The sequence below is a fragment of the Monodon monoceros genome, unplaced genomic scaffold, assembly GCF_005190385.1.
Source record: "Monodon monoceros isolate NGI ecotype Baffin Bay Population unplaced genomic scaffold, NGI_Narwhal_1 Super_Scaffold_12, whole genome shotgun sequence".
NCBI classification, from domain to species: domain Eukaryota; kingdom Metazoa; phylum Chordata; class Mammalia; order Artiodactyla; family Monodontidae; genus Monodon; species Monodon monoceros.
Window position 1 is genome coordinate 21213533 of NW_021703768.1, and position 14060 is coordinate 21227592.

Sequence of the window (14060 nt, forward strand, 5' to 3'; positions counted from 1 at the left end):
GCATCACTTAACAGGATTAGTCATCGATTCTTTGGAATTCTGTTCTCCTTTGGCCTCTATAATAGTCCTAGTTTTGCCTCTCTGCCCCCGCCCCTTCTACTTCTTCTTGGATGTGCTCTATCTCTGCCTTTATGTTATTTGACTTACAATCATGTCCTTGACCTTTGCTTTATCTCTTTGTTGTCTCCCTTTGGAAGCTCAGCTCTTAGGAATGCATGTATTCAGTTAGTCCATGATTCACAACTCTATCCCTCTGCTCTGCTGGACTCAGGATAACCCAACACATGCAAACTAGATTTGGTGCTAAGCTTTTTTTTTTTTTTGCGTTACACGGGCCTCTCACTGTTGTGGCCTCTCCCATTGCGGAGCACAGGCTCCGGACGCGCAGGCTCAGCAGCCATGGCTCACAGGCCCAGCCGCTCCATGGCATGCGGGATCTTCCCGGACCGGGACACGAACCCGTGTCCCCTGCATCGGCAGGCGGACTCTCAACCACTGCGCCACCAGGGAAGCCCAGTGCTAAGCTTTTGATGGTTTGTATATACTGACAGAACTGGTATCAAGGAAAATTGAAAAATTCAGTGGTCTTGGAGTTTTGGCAGGTGTTTGGAAGCCACAACACTGAACTGAGGAGTTCACTAATGGAATTTAAGCTAAACATCAGCCAAAATAGGAAATGTTCCTTTAGATAAAAGGCTATAATAGTACATATTCTTACAGCTCAATTTCCTACTTGGTAAAACAATTTTAATCCTGGGCTGAGATTTAAGACCTGCATTTAAAATCCTAAATTTAATAGTTTTACGTAATCTATAAATGCTTAAAGTATAGCTTTAAAAGTGAGGTTACTGAAAGAATTTTACTAAAGACAGAGTCTGAAATTTGCATAAAGTGCTTTTCGTCTTGTTGATTAGAGTTCTAAGGAGAGAACCAGAGGTTTGTATATTATATCCCAACAAAATCACTGTTCCCTTCTCTAAACTTAGTCCATCTTCCTGGAAACTTTTATGTTTTCTTTATTTTAACTTTTATTTACAATTACCAGGAGCCATGGAATGCAGTTACCCAATTAGCAACACAATAATAATACCACCAACAACAATATTAATAATGATAATAATAAAAAATTAAGATTAAATAATATTCTTTGATAAAACAAAAGTAGAAATTTAACTACATTATGTGAATATTTAATAATTCACTTCAGAAAATTTATTGAAGTGCTCCCTCCTTTTCTATTCATGCTTTCATAAGAAGCAACTGAGAATTTGAATATTTGAACATATTCTAAGTATGAGACATTGAAGAGCAAACATAATAACATACATCCACTTTCATTTTCTTTACTGAAAAGTACATTATTCTTTAGTACAAAGGGGACAAAATTTAATTGAATATATAATTGTATATTGTCTCCAAGAAAGAAAATAAGAAGTCTTTGGTAGAAATTCTTAATACTATAATAATAATTTCCCATGCTTCATGGCCATTACACACTCACCTGTTACTGATAAATTATATTAAGATATTTTTTGCAGAGCAAATTTTTATGACATTTCAATACATTTTTCATCTACAGAGATTTCTCTCGAGCTTTACCTAAAAGTCTGGCTCAATTTTCACATAATCTTCATTCAGAGATGACTGTATTTCTTAAAAGTTCTACATTTGAAAAATGATGGGTTAAATTGTAGATTTAGTATTTTTGAACTTTAATATTTTTAAATAATAGGTAAAGTTTTTAAAAGCTTATTTGTCACAGAAAAATACTTTGAGTTGTTTTTTTTATCAATTATTATCATCAAAGTCCTTTCATCTACTTCCAACTATTACTACTCTATGTGAATTAATTGGCCTAAAACCACAGAAATAATATTTTTTAGAAAATAAATTCAAATGTCTTATCTAAAACATAATCCAATAAAACTAAATTCAAGGGACATAACATAGAGAGGTAGATTTTAAAAGATGCTGTGTGACAAACTGAAGAAGGAGGAAAAAGAGATGAAGAAGCCTTCTGTGTGGAGGAGATTATAAAATGGTGAGTACAAAACAGGGATATACAAAAATAAGACTATGATGGGAAAGAAAAGATGGAAACAGCATCTCTGGGTTACTAATTCAAGAGTGAAAAAAGAGTGGAAGGGTGGACTTCTCACAAATCACTAGAGTACAGTAAGGGCAGTGAGTGTGGTAAATGTGTTTAGGTGGTGCGGGTGTACTGTTGTTTCATGAAGGTTATACAGTGACAACACGTTATGTAAATAACTTCATGGAAGAGTTTAGTAAACATATGTTATCACTACTACCAGTAAGAACTTTTAAGTAAAAGAATGATTGTAGTTATTTATATGAGTATCCCATACTTAATTCCATTTATCTTTTTAAAAAGAGTTCAATATTTGACACTTTGCTTGAAAATGCTAACAAGAAGTCTATTTCCCATTAAACTGGAAAAAATAGAATGCTTACACATTAAACCCAAATTCAAAACTAATTTCCTAAAGAAAAGTAACTAAAACATAGTAAAGGGCTCCCCTGGTGGCGCAGTGGTTGAGAGTCCGCCTGCCAATGCAGGGGACACGGGTTCGTGCCCCGGTCCGGGAAGATCCCACGTGCCGCGGAGCGGCTGGGCCCGTGAGCCATGGCCGCTGAGCCTGCGCGTCCGGAGCCTGTGCTCCGCAACGGGAGAGGCCACAACAGCAAGAGGCCTGCGTACCGCCAAAAAAAAAAAAAAAAGAAAAGAAACCATAGTAAAATCTCTATATATGAATAACACGCTATAATGTTAGTATAGAAAACGCTTAAACCAGTGTTACTTGATCACTTACAGGTTAACATGAATTAGCAAGGCTTCCCGAAGGGCTTACAAAATCTTAGATGCACGTTCTTTTTTACAGCCTCTATTAGTTTCAAAACATCTATGGGTGGTTCTGATGTTCTACCAAGTGTATCTGGAATGCAACTTAAGATCTTCCTGAATACTGCTTTGCTAAAATGTTATAGTGAGCTTTGAGGAGGTGAGCATATTTTTCCAACATAACCTCTGGCTGAAACATTGAGAGATGCATTCTGAGAGTTAAAAACCAAGAGGTGGTCTCCCTGGAAAACATTATCAGGGTTATGCAGTACATGCCTCTATTTAAAAATGCTTTAATTACCTCTTGCTTGAGGATTAGTACAAAAAGTCTTTATAAATTCTAATTCAGGATCATCTTTTTTTTGTTGTGGTCTTTACCTATCAGGGAAATAATGTCTATATTCACCCCAAAAGTCCAAATGTCTCCTCATCAGGAAGGTCTTTATTAATCATTTAATCTAAAGGACTTTCTGTTGATGTCTATCAAATCATCCTGATTTATTTTCTTTTAGGACATTTTCTAACTAAAATCACTCACTGTATTAATTTGTTTTGTGCTCAGTCCTTTTATGGTTGTCATTAATAGGGTTCAAATAGAAAATAACTATATACCAAGCCCTCTCCTACTCCCATCTCACCACTAAAGCAGGCCTATCTGTTTGTGTGTGTGTGTGTGTGTGTGTGTGTGTGTGTGTGTGTTTTAGGCAGATTCTCTTCATCATGTTTGTATTAAAAAAAAGTCACCTGGAAACTTTTAGTCTCAATAATATTACAGTTTTTAAAAGGTCCCAGAGAGTGTTCCCAGCTCTCTAAACTCTAATAAAACATAAAGTTTTTCCATGAGTTCACTTGAGATTTTCTTCCCCTGTAGGAAAATAGCAGTGGGGAGGTCAGGACAGCTTCTTCTGTCTTAGTTCCAACTACCCCTTCCCCTGTTGCAACCAGGTTTGACTTGATTGTACCTATATTATTAAGGGCAAAACACATACAGTTGATATTGCCAGACTTTGTGAATGTTTGAAGTCAAGTTATTCTCTCATGAATAATGTTTTTTCAGTTTCTGGAAGATATCTCTTCTAGAAATTTCCAAGAATCACTTCATTATAAAGCATTGCACATTAAAAAACTCTTCCGAAGAAATAAATAAATAAGAACTTGACACTCCAGTTTCAACATTTAATAACACACAGATTCGTGTAATACGAATCCCCAAACTATTTTATTTCCACCTATTTACAAGTACTGCAGAAATGAAACATGGCAATATTTGGCACTTACTGTTTTGTTCGAGGCTTTTGGGGTCTGTGCTGTGTCTGAGACAAAAAGAGTCCCATAACTTCCTGTTATCCTGACTTATTATTCTCTCCTTCTCTTAAAGGCAGACATTTTGTGAGTAGAGAAATTATATTTTCACCACAGTACTTAACATCAGAGTAGTACCTGAGTAGTAACAGGTCTTCTAGATATTTGTTGACAGAATGAATAAATAAATAATTCATAGTGGGTGTGTGCAGCTCACAAGTCTACAGAGAAGAATGACCAAGAGACTGGAGCCAAACATATGCTTTAAGAATTAGACAGAATATGAATAGGAAAGTAGGTCTTGAGAGAAATCCAAGTTAGGGAAAGTAAATTCTTACAGCAACTCCGAAGGGAAGAAACATGATGATAATTGAGAGCATATTCAGAAACAAGAACCCAGAAAGAAGTAAAATATAGACTGAGCTGTTGAGGAAATGTAAAAGGCTCTGGAAAACTAAGGAAGTTGAGGACAGGGCTTCTCAGTCTCAGCACTATTGACATTTAGGACTGGAGGTCTGCCCTATACATTGTAGGATTTTTAGCAGCATCCCTGGTCCCTGCCAACTTGAGGCCAGTAGCAACCCCCTCTACATAGTTGTGAAAATAAATAATGTCTCCATATATAGATGAATTTCCCCTGGATGGCAAAATAACCCCCAGTTAGAATCATTAATTCAGGGTATTTTGAACTCATCATGCTCATTAAGGGACCATGAGGGCAAATAAGACAGTACTAAAGGTATAGAGTTGAGATAGACCAGAAAAATATATGGCTCATTGTATCATTTTCAATCATGGAACAGGTTAGAGTCAGAAAATGAAATATTTAATAGTGAATTGAAATATTGAAAAGTCAAGTGACCAGCAAGACACTTGTGCAAATAAAAGCAGTTGGTTCCAAAGAGAAAAACCTGTTAGGGACAGGGAGAAAGTTTCTATTGGCTACTCAGGAAGGGGGATGAAGGTTCATATTGGGTTATAAACTATGGGAGGACAAAGCCATGGTAGACTATGGGGAACCGTGTATCCCTTGGTAGAGGTGAGCTTAAGTAATCATCTAAGGACAGAAGAACTATAAATACCTATAGTATTCTTAATCTGCTAAAATAGAGAGCACAATTATTGCTCTAGCTCTTTGAAGCCATCAATTCTTCAGGAAAAGGGATATGAAATTAAGAAATAATTAAACGTGGTTTCTGTTTTTCAAGAATGCTAAGCAACTGAGAACCCAACAAGACTTACAGACAACAATATCATATGATATCGATTATACCTGGAATCTAAAACATGATATAAATTAACTTATGTACGAAACAGAAATAGACTCACAGACATCGAAAAAAAACTTATGGTTACCAAAGGGGAAAGGAGGAGGGGAGGGATAAATTAGGAGTTAGGGATTAACATATACACACTACTATATATAAAATAGATAACCAACAAGGACCTACTGTATAGCACAGGGAATTATACTCAATATTTTGTAATAACCTATAAGGGAAAAGAATCTGAAAAAGAATATATATATGTATTATATATATGTATAACTGTCACTTTGCTGTACACCTGAAACTCACACAACATCATACATCAACTATACTTCAATTTAAAAAAAAACAACCTATCATTGGGAAAAGAAAAAAAGAATCTATGTGTCAAATGTATTCTGCATTTATAGAAGGATGATATCAGTGAGGTACTATAAAGTCTGAATGGCCTGGAGGCCCCAAGAATCTCTTTCATGTCCCCACATGGTACATGCTTTCATTATCCCAAGAAGATATAGACAGTTGCCTTGATTATTTACTAAAATTATTATTATGTTTTTACTTCCTGGAGTGAATTATTTTACTATGGTGGCTCAGAATCAGGTTTATCATTGTCCAATTACATTATTAATTTTTTGGTGTTTTTTCTTAATCTCTGGTTTTGATTAAAAATCTATTTTTAACATGTTTTTCTCCACTTGAGAATAATTATTATATAAAGTGCAAAGTTTGTACAGTAAATAAAATTAGTAATTCACTTAGAACTGTATGTTTGTTAATGGCTAAAAGTAAATTCAAGAATATCTAGTTTATTGTCATTATTTATTTGAATATTTGGAAGCCTAAAATTTTGAAATTATCTAGGCAACTGAATCAGGCAATGGGAACCTGTGATAAGAAGTTACATTAGGACATTAATAAAAATAGCTTATAATCACAATGTTTCTCAAATCTTAAATTGGTAAATTTAAAGATATTTATAGAAGGTTGAGATATAAAAGTAACATAGGGCAAAAGTAGATACTTGAAGTTTAAGTTTTAAACCTCTTGCTTTGGAAGGTAAAGAAAGGTTAGCAGGCATTGTCCTATATAGGTCAATATTCTGATTATCTCACTGAAAAGAAAAAAAAGAAATTACACCAAATATATTTTGGTTTAGAATACATTTGATTGAATGATTTAGAGGAAAATATTTTTTTGCTCATTGAGAGATGAACAAAGAAATGCTTTGAGTTCACTGCTGGTTAGCTAGTTTCTTCATAATAGCCATGGCAGTGACAGTTCAGCCACTAGCTTTCTTTCTCTTTTTCTCTTTCTGTCTCTCTTTACTTCTTCTTCTTCTTTATTTTTATATATAAATGGGTTTTTAAATGCTCAAACACTTCACATTTAAAATGTAAACATATAAAAATTATATATATAAGTACATTAAATATATATATATATATATATAAAATGACTGACATGATCATACTATAGATGAGAAAATGAAGGCCAAGAGAAGTTAATTGATTTCACCACTGAAAGCAAAAACAATGGCAGAAGAAAGTTTACATATAGTTATTCTGATTGGCAGTTATATGCTTTTCCTAAGCTTTCCTCCGCTTTAATCCAATGAGAAGTAAGGGGATTTTCCCTTTGCTTCAACCCCTCAAGCAGTATTGGGTTTTTAATCTAAGAAATTATATGCCATCCATTCTTTGTAGAATTTATTGGCTAATTGTTTGGTATTTAAAAAATTTTGCCCCTCTTCATGCATGTGCTTTTCAGTCTTGTCCCCACTCAACCAGTGTAATTCTCTCCATTGTTCCTACTCTGAGCTCCCACCATGTTTTCCACAACAATGGAGAGTTTATCCGTGTCTTCCCATAAATCTAGTAATTGGGACATGTATTATTCCTACCTGTGAACTAACCTAGAGACATTGAATCTCTCAGCATCAATATCACATGCCTACTTTAAATGAAGTAAAAACTGAAAGTAGAATTTCTGAAAGGATGAATATGTAATAAGTTTATTATAAGTAATGTTGGAAAGAATATCCAGGGAATTTAAAATTTTTTATGCTTCATGAAGAAAATATATCTTAGCCCCCAATTATATTCATTAAAATGTATGTTTATAAAAATATTCTATATCTCATAATTGCCTTTTCGCATATACAAATCTATATGTTTAAAAAAATCTATATGTTTACTTCTAATATAAGATCTTTTTTATTGTGTTTTTTGTTTGTTTGTTTGTTTGTTTTTGCGGTACGCGGGCCTCTCATCGCCGCGGCCTCTCCCGTTGCGGAGCACAGGCTCCGGACGCGCAGGCTCAGCGGCCACGGCTCACGGGCCCAGCTGCTCCGGGGCATGTGGTATCCTCCCGGACCGGGGCATGAACCCGTGTCCCCTGCATCGGCAGGCGGACTCTCAACCACTGCGCCACCAGGGAAGCCCTAATATAAGATCTTTAATTGTATAAGTAATTAATACAATATAAATACTTAATAAAAAGTAACACACATATGTACTACAAACAAGGGAAATTTAAAAATAACTATTTCACAGGTCATGACATGAATAAATGATAGAAATACAAAATTGACTTCAAATACAAGCAAAAAAACAGATGCTTTGGGTATTAGAAGTAAACTCAGAGCTACAGCATCTAATATATGTCTGTTGATCTGGTAGTTCAGGGCATACTTATAGAAGAAACTGGTGAACACATTCCATAAATTCCTTATGCCTCTCCTCATTAAAGAGTTTTCTGGCTTGCTTTTATAGAGCAGAGTAAGGAAGAATAAAATTTGAGTTGCATATCAAGATGCATGTATCTTAAGTATTTACCAGCTTTAATAGCCCACAGTAATTTAAACTCTACATTAAAGAGCTAAGTGGCACCAGATGACTCTGGGAATTCAGTTCAATACAACTCAGGTTAATTCAACCAACTAAATATTAAAATCTACTCTAAGAGCTAGAAACAAAGAGAGATACGAAGTAAAGTTCTTGATTTCAAGTTATTGATATTCTTTGGGGAAAGAACAAATGAAAGTACATAGAAGTACCTTGATTATCACAACAGAGTACATAATGCAATGATAATTCAATTTACCAACATTTATTAAATCCTCATTAAGGACTAGGTGAAGGAAAATGTACGCAAATAAACAAATAACTGCTATGTCCAGGAAGAGCCAAATAAATCTATTTATAGTTTCTATGGCTCAGATTTCAGTTATTATATTTTCATAAACTGAAAGTTGCCTATTGCAGCAACCATAAAATTTACCTTAACCCTCTGAGCTCAGGAATTCTATCAGATGACCCTGTGATAAGTCCACTACTGCATGCTTTCTGGTAAAATTGCTTAGGTTGCTGGCTTTTTTCTTCACCTTACAGTCAATATGACATTTAACCTTTAATGCTATTTTTCTCATACTGCCAGACATTTTTTTAAAAATCTGAAATAACTGGAACATGAAAAAACCTATCAAAGTGTTTTAAAAATCAATGAACATGTATTTTCTCAAAAATAGTTCTTCTTAGAAGACAAAAACTTTAAAAGCCCAGTTTTAATTATGTGAAAGAAGCTATTAAAGTTGAGGTTGATGCAAAAGTCACCAACACAATCATCGATCTATCATAATTTTATACTGTTGACATGTGCTATATGAACATGTGATTATATCTGTTTTCCTTTTGTGTGTTTAACTTTTTTCTTTGATATAGTTTCATAAACTATCCATAAAAATAACATTATTAAAATGATTTTTTTCTTTAAGATATTACCTAATTTCGACTAGATTCAGATAGTGCCAAGAAAGAAAACTGGAAATTAATACAATCTAGTGTATAAAAGCATCCATTGTAACTTTTATGTCGTATTTGTCCTTCCAGTCCTAACCAAAGCTCATTTTCCTCACCATCTTTTATAACTGAATAGCATGAAATCGCCTCATGTCATCATATCCCGACAAGTAAACTACTTTTTTCCTGCTTGTCTTCCCATTTATTCTTCCCTTATTTAAATGTACCCATGGTAGGACTTTAGAAAAATAAGTAACGCTCATATCTGGAATAAGTTTTCTTATAAGTAAGCATTATTTTGACCTTAGGTCATATTTTTAATAACATTTGTTTTCTCATTCTGTAGAATATTAAACAACTTTTAAATATATCTTTTCTTCCTCACTGAATTCAACGGCAATGTGAAATATATATAGGTATATATATATATATATATATATGTATTATATACATGCATTGTTATTTTAAATACTAGATTGCCAGATAGTTTTCTCTTGATCATTGATTTCTAACTACAAATTCTGAAATTGCAATTTTTAGTTCCTCTTTAATACATGAGGTAGTAGGCAGAATTAATTCTAGTAAATGAATTCATACACTTATAATGCTATATTCATTACATAGTTTTTCAAATTCTAATTTGTATTCCATAAACAAAAACTGCTTTAGGGATATTTAGAGAATCAAATTTGTAAGAATGGCAATCTTGATAACCTTCAAATTTTCTTTATGAGACATATGAAAAACTGGAATGTAAATATTTGCCATTTCAACACAGACTTACCTTGCCTACGTATTGATAATCAGATCCTGTATATTCCTCCAGTAAGAAAAATTGATTCCACATCCAACCACGCTTCTGACGGTGCAGAATTTTGCCATCACTTCTAGGTACGCGTGCACCTAAAATTCTTTTCTGGGGCATAGAAGTCCTTCTGAACATTATCTCTGGAGAACAGAAATGTGGCAGGCATACCCAGAGTAGAAACAGTAGCAAAAATTGATATATTGTCATAGTTCACTTCTTGACAATTCCCAACGTGGATGAAGAAAAAGCAGTCCTATATTATTGGGTTGAATTTTACTGTGTTTCAACTCGTTTCCAGCATTTCATCAATGTTTTGGACATGTTTCCAAAAGCTTCAAACAAATAAACAAATAAAAAAAGTCAGTTGACAACATTATGAATGTTACCTGTCACTTTAAATTTAACATAACAAATATTAATAATAGTAACCAAAATATTTGCTTCCCCTCTTTTACATAAAATAATTATTAGTTTGGAAACATTATTTACCTAGTAACATGTCTACAATTTATGAAAAGATAATTGTAAATAATTTCTTTCAAACAAATTCTAAAGAAAGGACATATTTAGCTTTTATTTCTTTTGGCACTTTACCAGTTTTCAGGAATTATAACCCCTATATAGAGTGGATATGTAGTTAATTTTGCACGTCAACATTTCCAGAGTAACAACATAATTAAAATTTTGAAAATAAAATAGTGATTTTAATAAACTACAGGAACTATGCATCTGTCATGCAGTGTAATGATATTTAAATGATTTTTAAACAGCAGCACAGTTTCTTCAAATTTAATCCAGCTCAAAGGTAAAAGTAAAGCCAAAAACAAAACCACAAAAACTTAGTGTCTTCAGCTGAAGACCTCTCCCTTCTCCCCTCTTAGGTCGGTCTGTGGAACACCTAGAGCTTCATAGAGTAGAAAAAAAAAATCTCTACTACAGTAAATCAACATGACATAATTTACACTATTATATAGAAAAATTTAATCATGTTGTCAGCTACACCTTTGATACTTTTGCACAATGTGTCCACTTCTGACCACCTCCCTGCCCCTATGCTGACCTAGAAGTCCATGATGCCCCAGGCTCCTCACTGCTCTCCGCCTGCAATTATTTCTTCTCAACAATGTATCCGAGGTAATCCCACTAAAATGGGATTACTCTGATGGCTTCTTACTTCACTTTGATTAAACCTAGCATCTCACAAATACCTACGATTCTGTATTCCATTTCATGACAGATGGTCACTTCTCTGACTTCATGCTATACTTCGATCCCCCAGGCCACTCCTCAAAATTGACTCCTTTCCAGCCAGTGTCCTTGCTTCAGCCTGCAACACACTTCATACGCTCCTCTCTTCAGCCAGGACCTCTTTACTTCTTCCCTCCACCTGGAAGGCTTTTCCATGTAGTTATCCATGTAGGTAGATCCCCTGCTTCCTTCGGTTCTTTCTTGAAACCTCCCCTAATTTGCACATCCCAATACACTACATGTGTTTTATTTATTTATTGTGCACATATTCTGTCTCCCTACCATCATCCCATGAAAGAAGGGAAGTTTGCTCTTTTCTTTGCTACTGTTTTCACATGTCTATAACAGAACCTTGCACATAGTAGATGCTCATTAAACAGTTTGAATGAATGAATTGTAAATTGATTCAAACATCTGAGTATCATTACCTCCTCTATGTAGTTAAATGCAAACATTTATGCATGAAAATAGTATTTTTAAATCATAATTATTTTTATTTTATTATTTATTTATATTACTGTTAGAATATTTTTATTTTAAAAATTTCTCTGTATTTTTTTTGTTTTGTTTTCTGTTAGCTATGAATTTTATTTCAGGATATGATAAAATACTATAAAAAAGTGGTTGGAGGACCAAAAGGATTGAGTTTCATTTCTCAAATATGACAATGTATTCTAAGTACTCCAGCATTTATATTTATGCTTTCATTTACAAAGATTTCTAAGTAATCTGTTTACTTTTTTGTGTGCTTGTTTTATTATTAGGATGATTTTAAGGTTAATGCAAACATGCTTTAGAAATAAGATTAATGGCAAAGCAGTATTTCCCCAGAGTGTACTAAATGACAGTGGAGCTCTCCACAGCACATGAAGCATTCAACGTGACAGATGTAACCTGTATTAAAATCTGTCATGTAAAATGCTGTACTTGGAGTATAGAAATTATCTGATACATAAAATGGTTTTACATCACAAGGCACTGACTTTACAGAAACTCAAATTGATTGGATTCTAAGTAATAGGAACATTTACTAAAATGATATCTGACTTTTAAAATGTATCAGGACATGCTAGACAGTGTTCTCCAGAAAAATATACTGTTCCTAAAAGTTAAAAGAGAGTTTGCATAATTGAGGGTTTCTGCTAAAAGCTTTAAAACTTATTGAAGCAACATTCTCATTTCAATTCTCTTTTTTCAATTTAGAAATATTTGCAAGCAATTGTTTGCTATATTGGTGATCATTTTCAATACAATTACAACCTTACCTATAACTTTAGAAGCTTAAGTACCAATATTTTTAGGAAAGAGTAGGTGGAGATTGCATCTGTAAAAGTTGTTAGTAAATAATTGGAGCATCACAAAAATATAGAATCATTTTTCTTCATTATTGTTCTAGTTTCTATTATTTCATAATAAATTTTATGAAGTCTATCATTAAATGCATTTTAATACTGATTTAAGATAATTAAAATGTTTAAAATATATTTTACATAAATATTATTTGATAAAACCATTTCAAACAATGACAAGATTAAATTAAAATAAGAAATTTAATCTTGATTAATTAGATTTTTGAATTTATTTCTTTAATAGATTGGGCTTTTTGTCTCGTGTCTAAAAATCTCTGCCTAACTCAAGGACAAAAACATTTCCTCTATGTTTTCTTTTAGAAGTTTTATAGTTTTGGTTCTTACAATGTAGGTCTATGGTCCAATTTGAATCAAGATTTGTATATGGTGCAAGATATGAATTGAAGTTCTATGTTTTACTTATGAATATTCAATTGCTCTAGCACCATCTGTTGAAAACTCATCCTTTCTCCACTGAATTGCCTTTGCACCTTTGTAAAAAATCAGTTGTCTATATATGTGTGTCTATATATTTTTGGACTCGCTAGTCTATTACATTCGTCTATTTGTTCATCTTTACACCAATAGCACACTGTCTTGATTCCTATAATTTATAAGTCTGGAAATCAGATAATGTTAGTCCCCCAAATTTGGTCTTCTTTTAAAAATTTTTTTGGTTATTTTAGAACTTTTTGCATTTTCCATTTAAATTTTATAGTTATCTTGCAACTTATATATAAAAGTCTGTGGGGATTTTGATGGGGATTGCATTGAATCTTTAGATAAATTTGAGGAAAATGGACATCAGAGCAACATTGACTCTCCTGACCTATGAACACTGTATGTCTCTCCATTATTGAGTTCTTCTCAGTCATGTTTTGTAGATTTCCGTATATAAGCCTTGTTCACCTTTTGTCAAATATATCCTGAGTATTTTCATTTTTTCATGCCATCACTTTATTTTATTTTTGTTTTCAACCACTTTATTGAGGTATGATTGAAATACACAGAGCTGTACATATTTAATGTATACAACTTGATGAGCTTGGACATTGATCTTTTACACTGTTGATGGGACTGTCAAATGATATAAACTCTTTGAAGACAGTGTAGTAAGTTGAATAATGGCTCCTCAAAGATGCTTATATCCTGAATCCTGACACTTGTGAATATGCTACCTTACATGGTAAAAGGGACTTTGCAGATGTGACTAACTTGGGGATTTAGGAGATTATCCTGGATCATTTAAGTAAAACCAATGTAATCACAAGGGGCCTCATAAGAGGGAGGCAGGAGATCAGAGTCAGTAAAAGAGATGCTCACAGAAACAAGTGGTTAGAGTTTCCTGAGGAAGAGGGCAGTAGCCAAGGAATGCAGGCAGCCTGGAAGCTGAAAAAACTAAGCAATGGATGTTCCCCTGGAGCC

The 14060-nt window shown here is 33.6% G+C and overlaps 1 protein-coding gene across 3 annotated transcripts in view; it reads right to left on the reverse strand.

The window, feature by feature from the left end:
* The window catches only part of LOC114892423 (cadherin-10), a 122704-nt gene extending 112459 nt beyond the window's left edge, over positions 1-10245 (reverse strand). For all 3 annotated transcript variants that reach the window (XM_029217315.1, XM_029217314.1, XM_029217313.1), the window contains exon 1: positions 10015-10245. In XM_029217315.1, the coding sequence (XP_029073148.1) occupies positions 10015-10245 (231 nt within the window). The remainder of the gene's footprint in view (positions 1-10014) is intronic.
* Positions 10246-14060: the final 3815 nt, after the last annotated feature.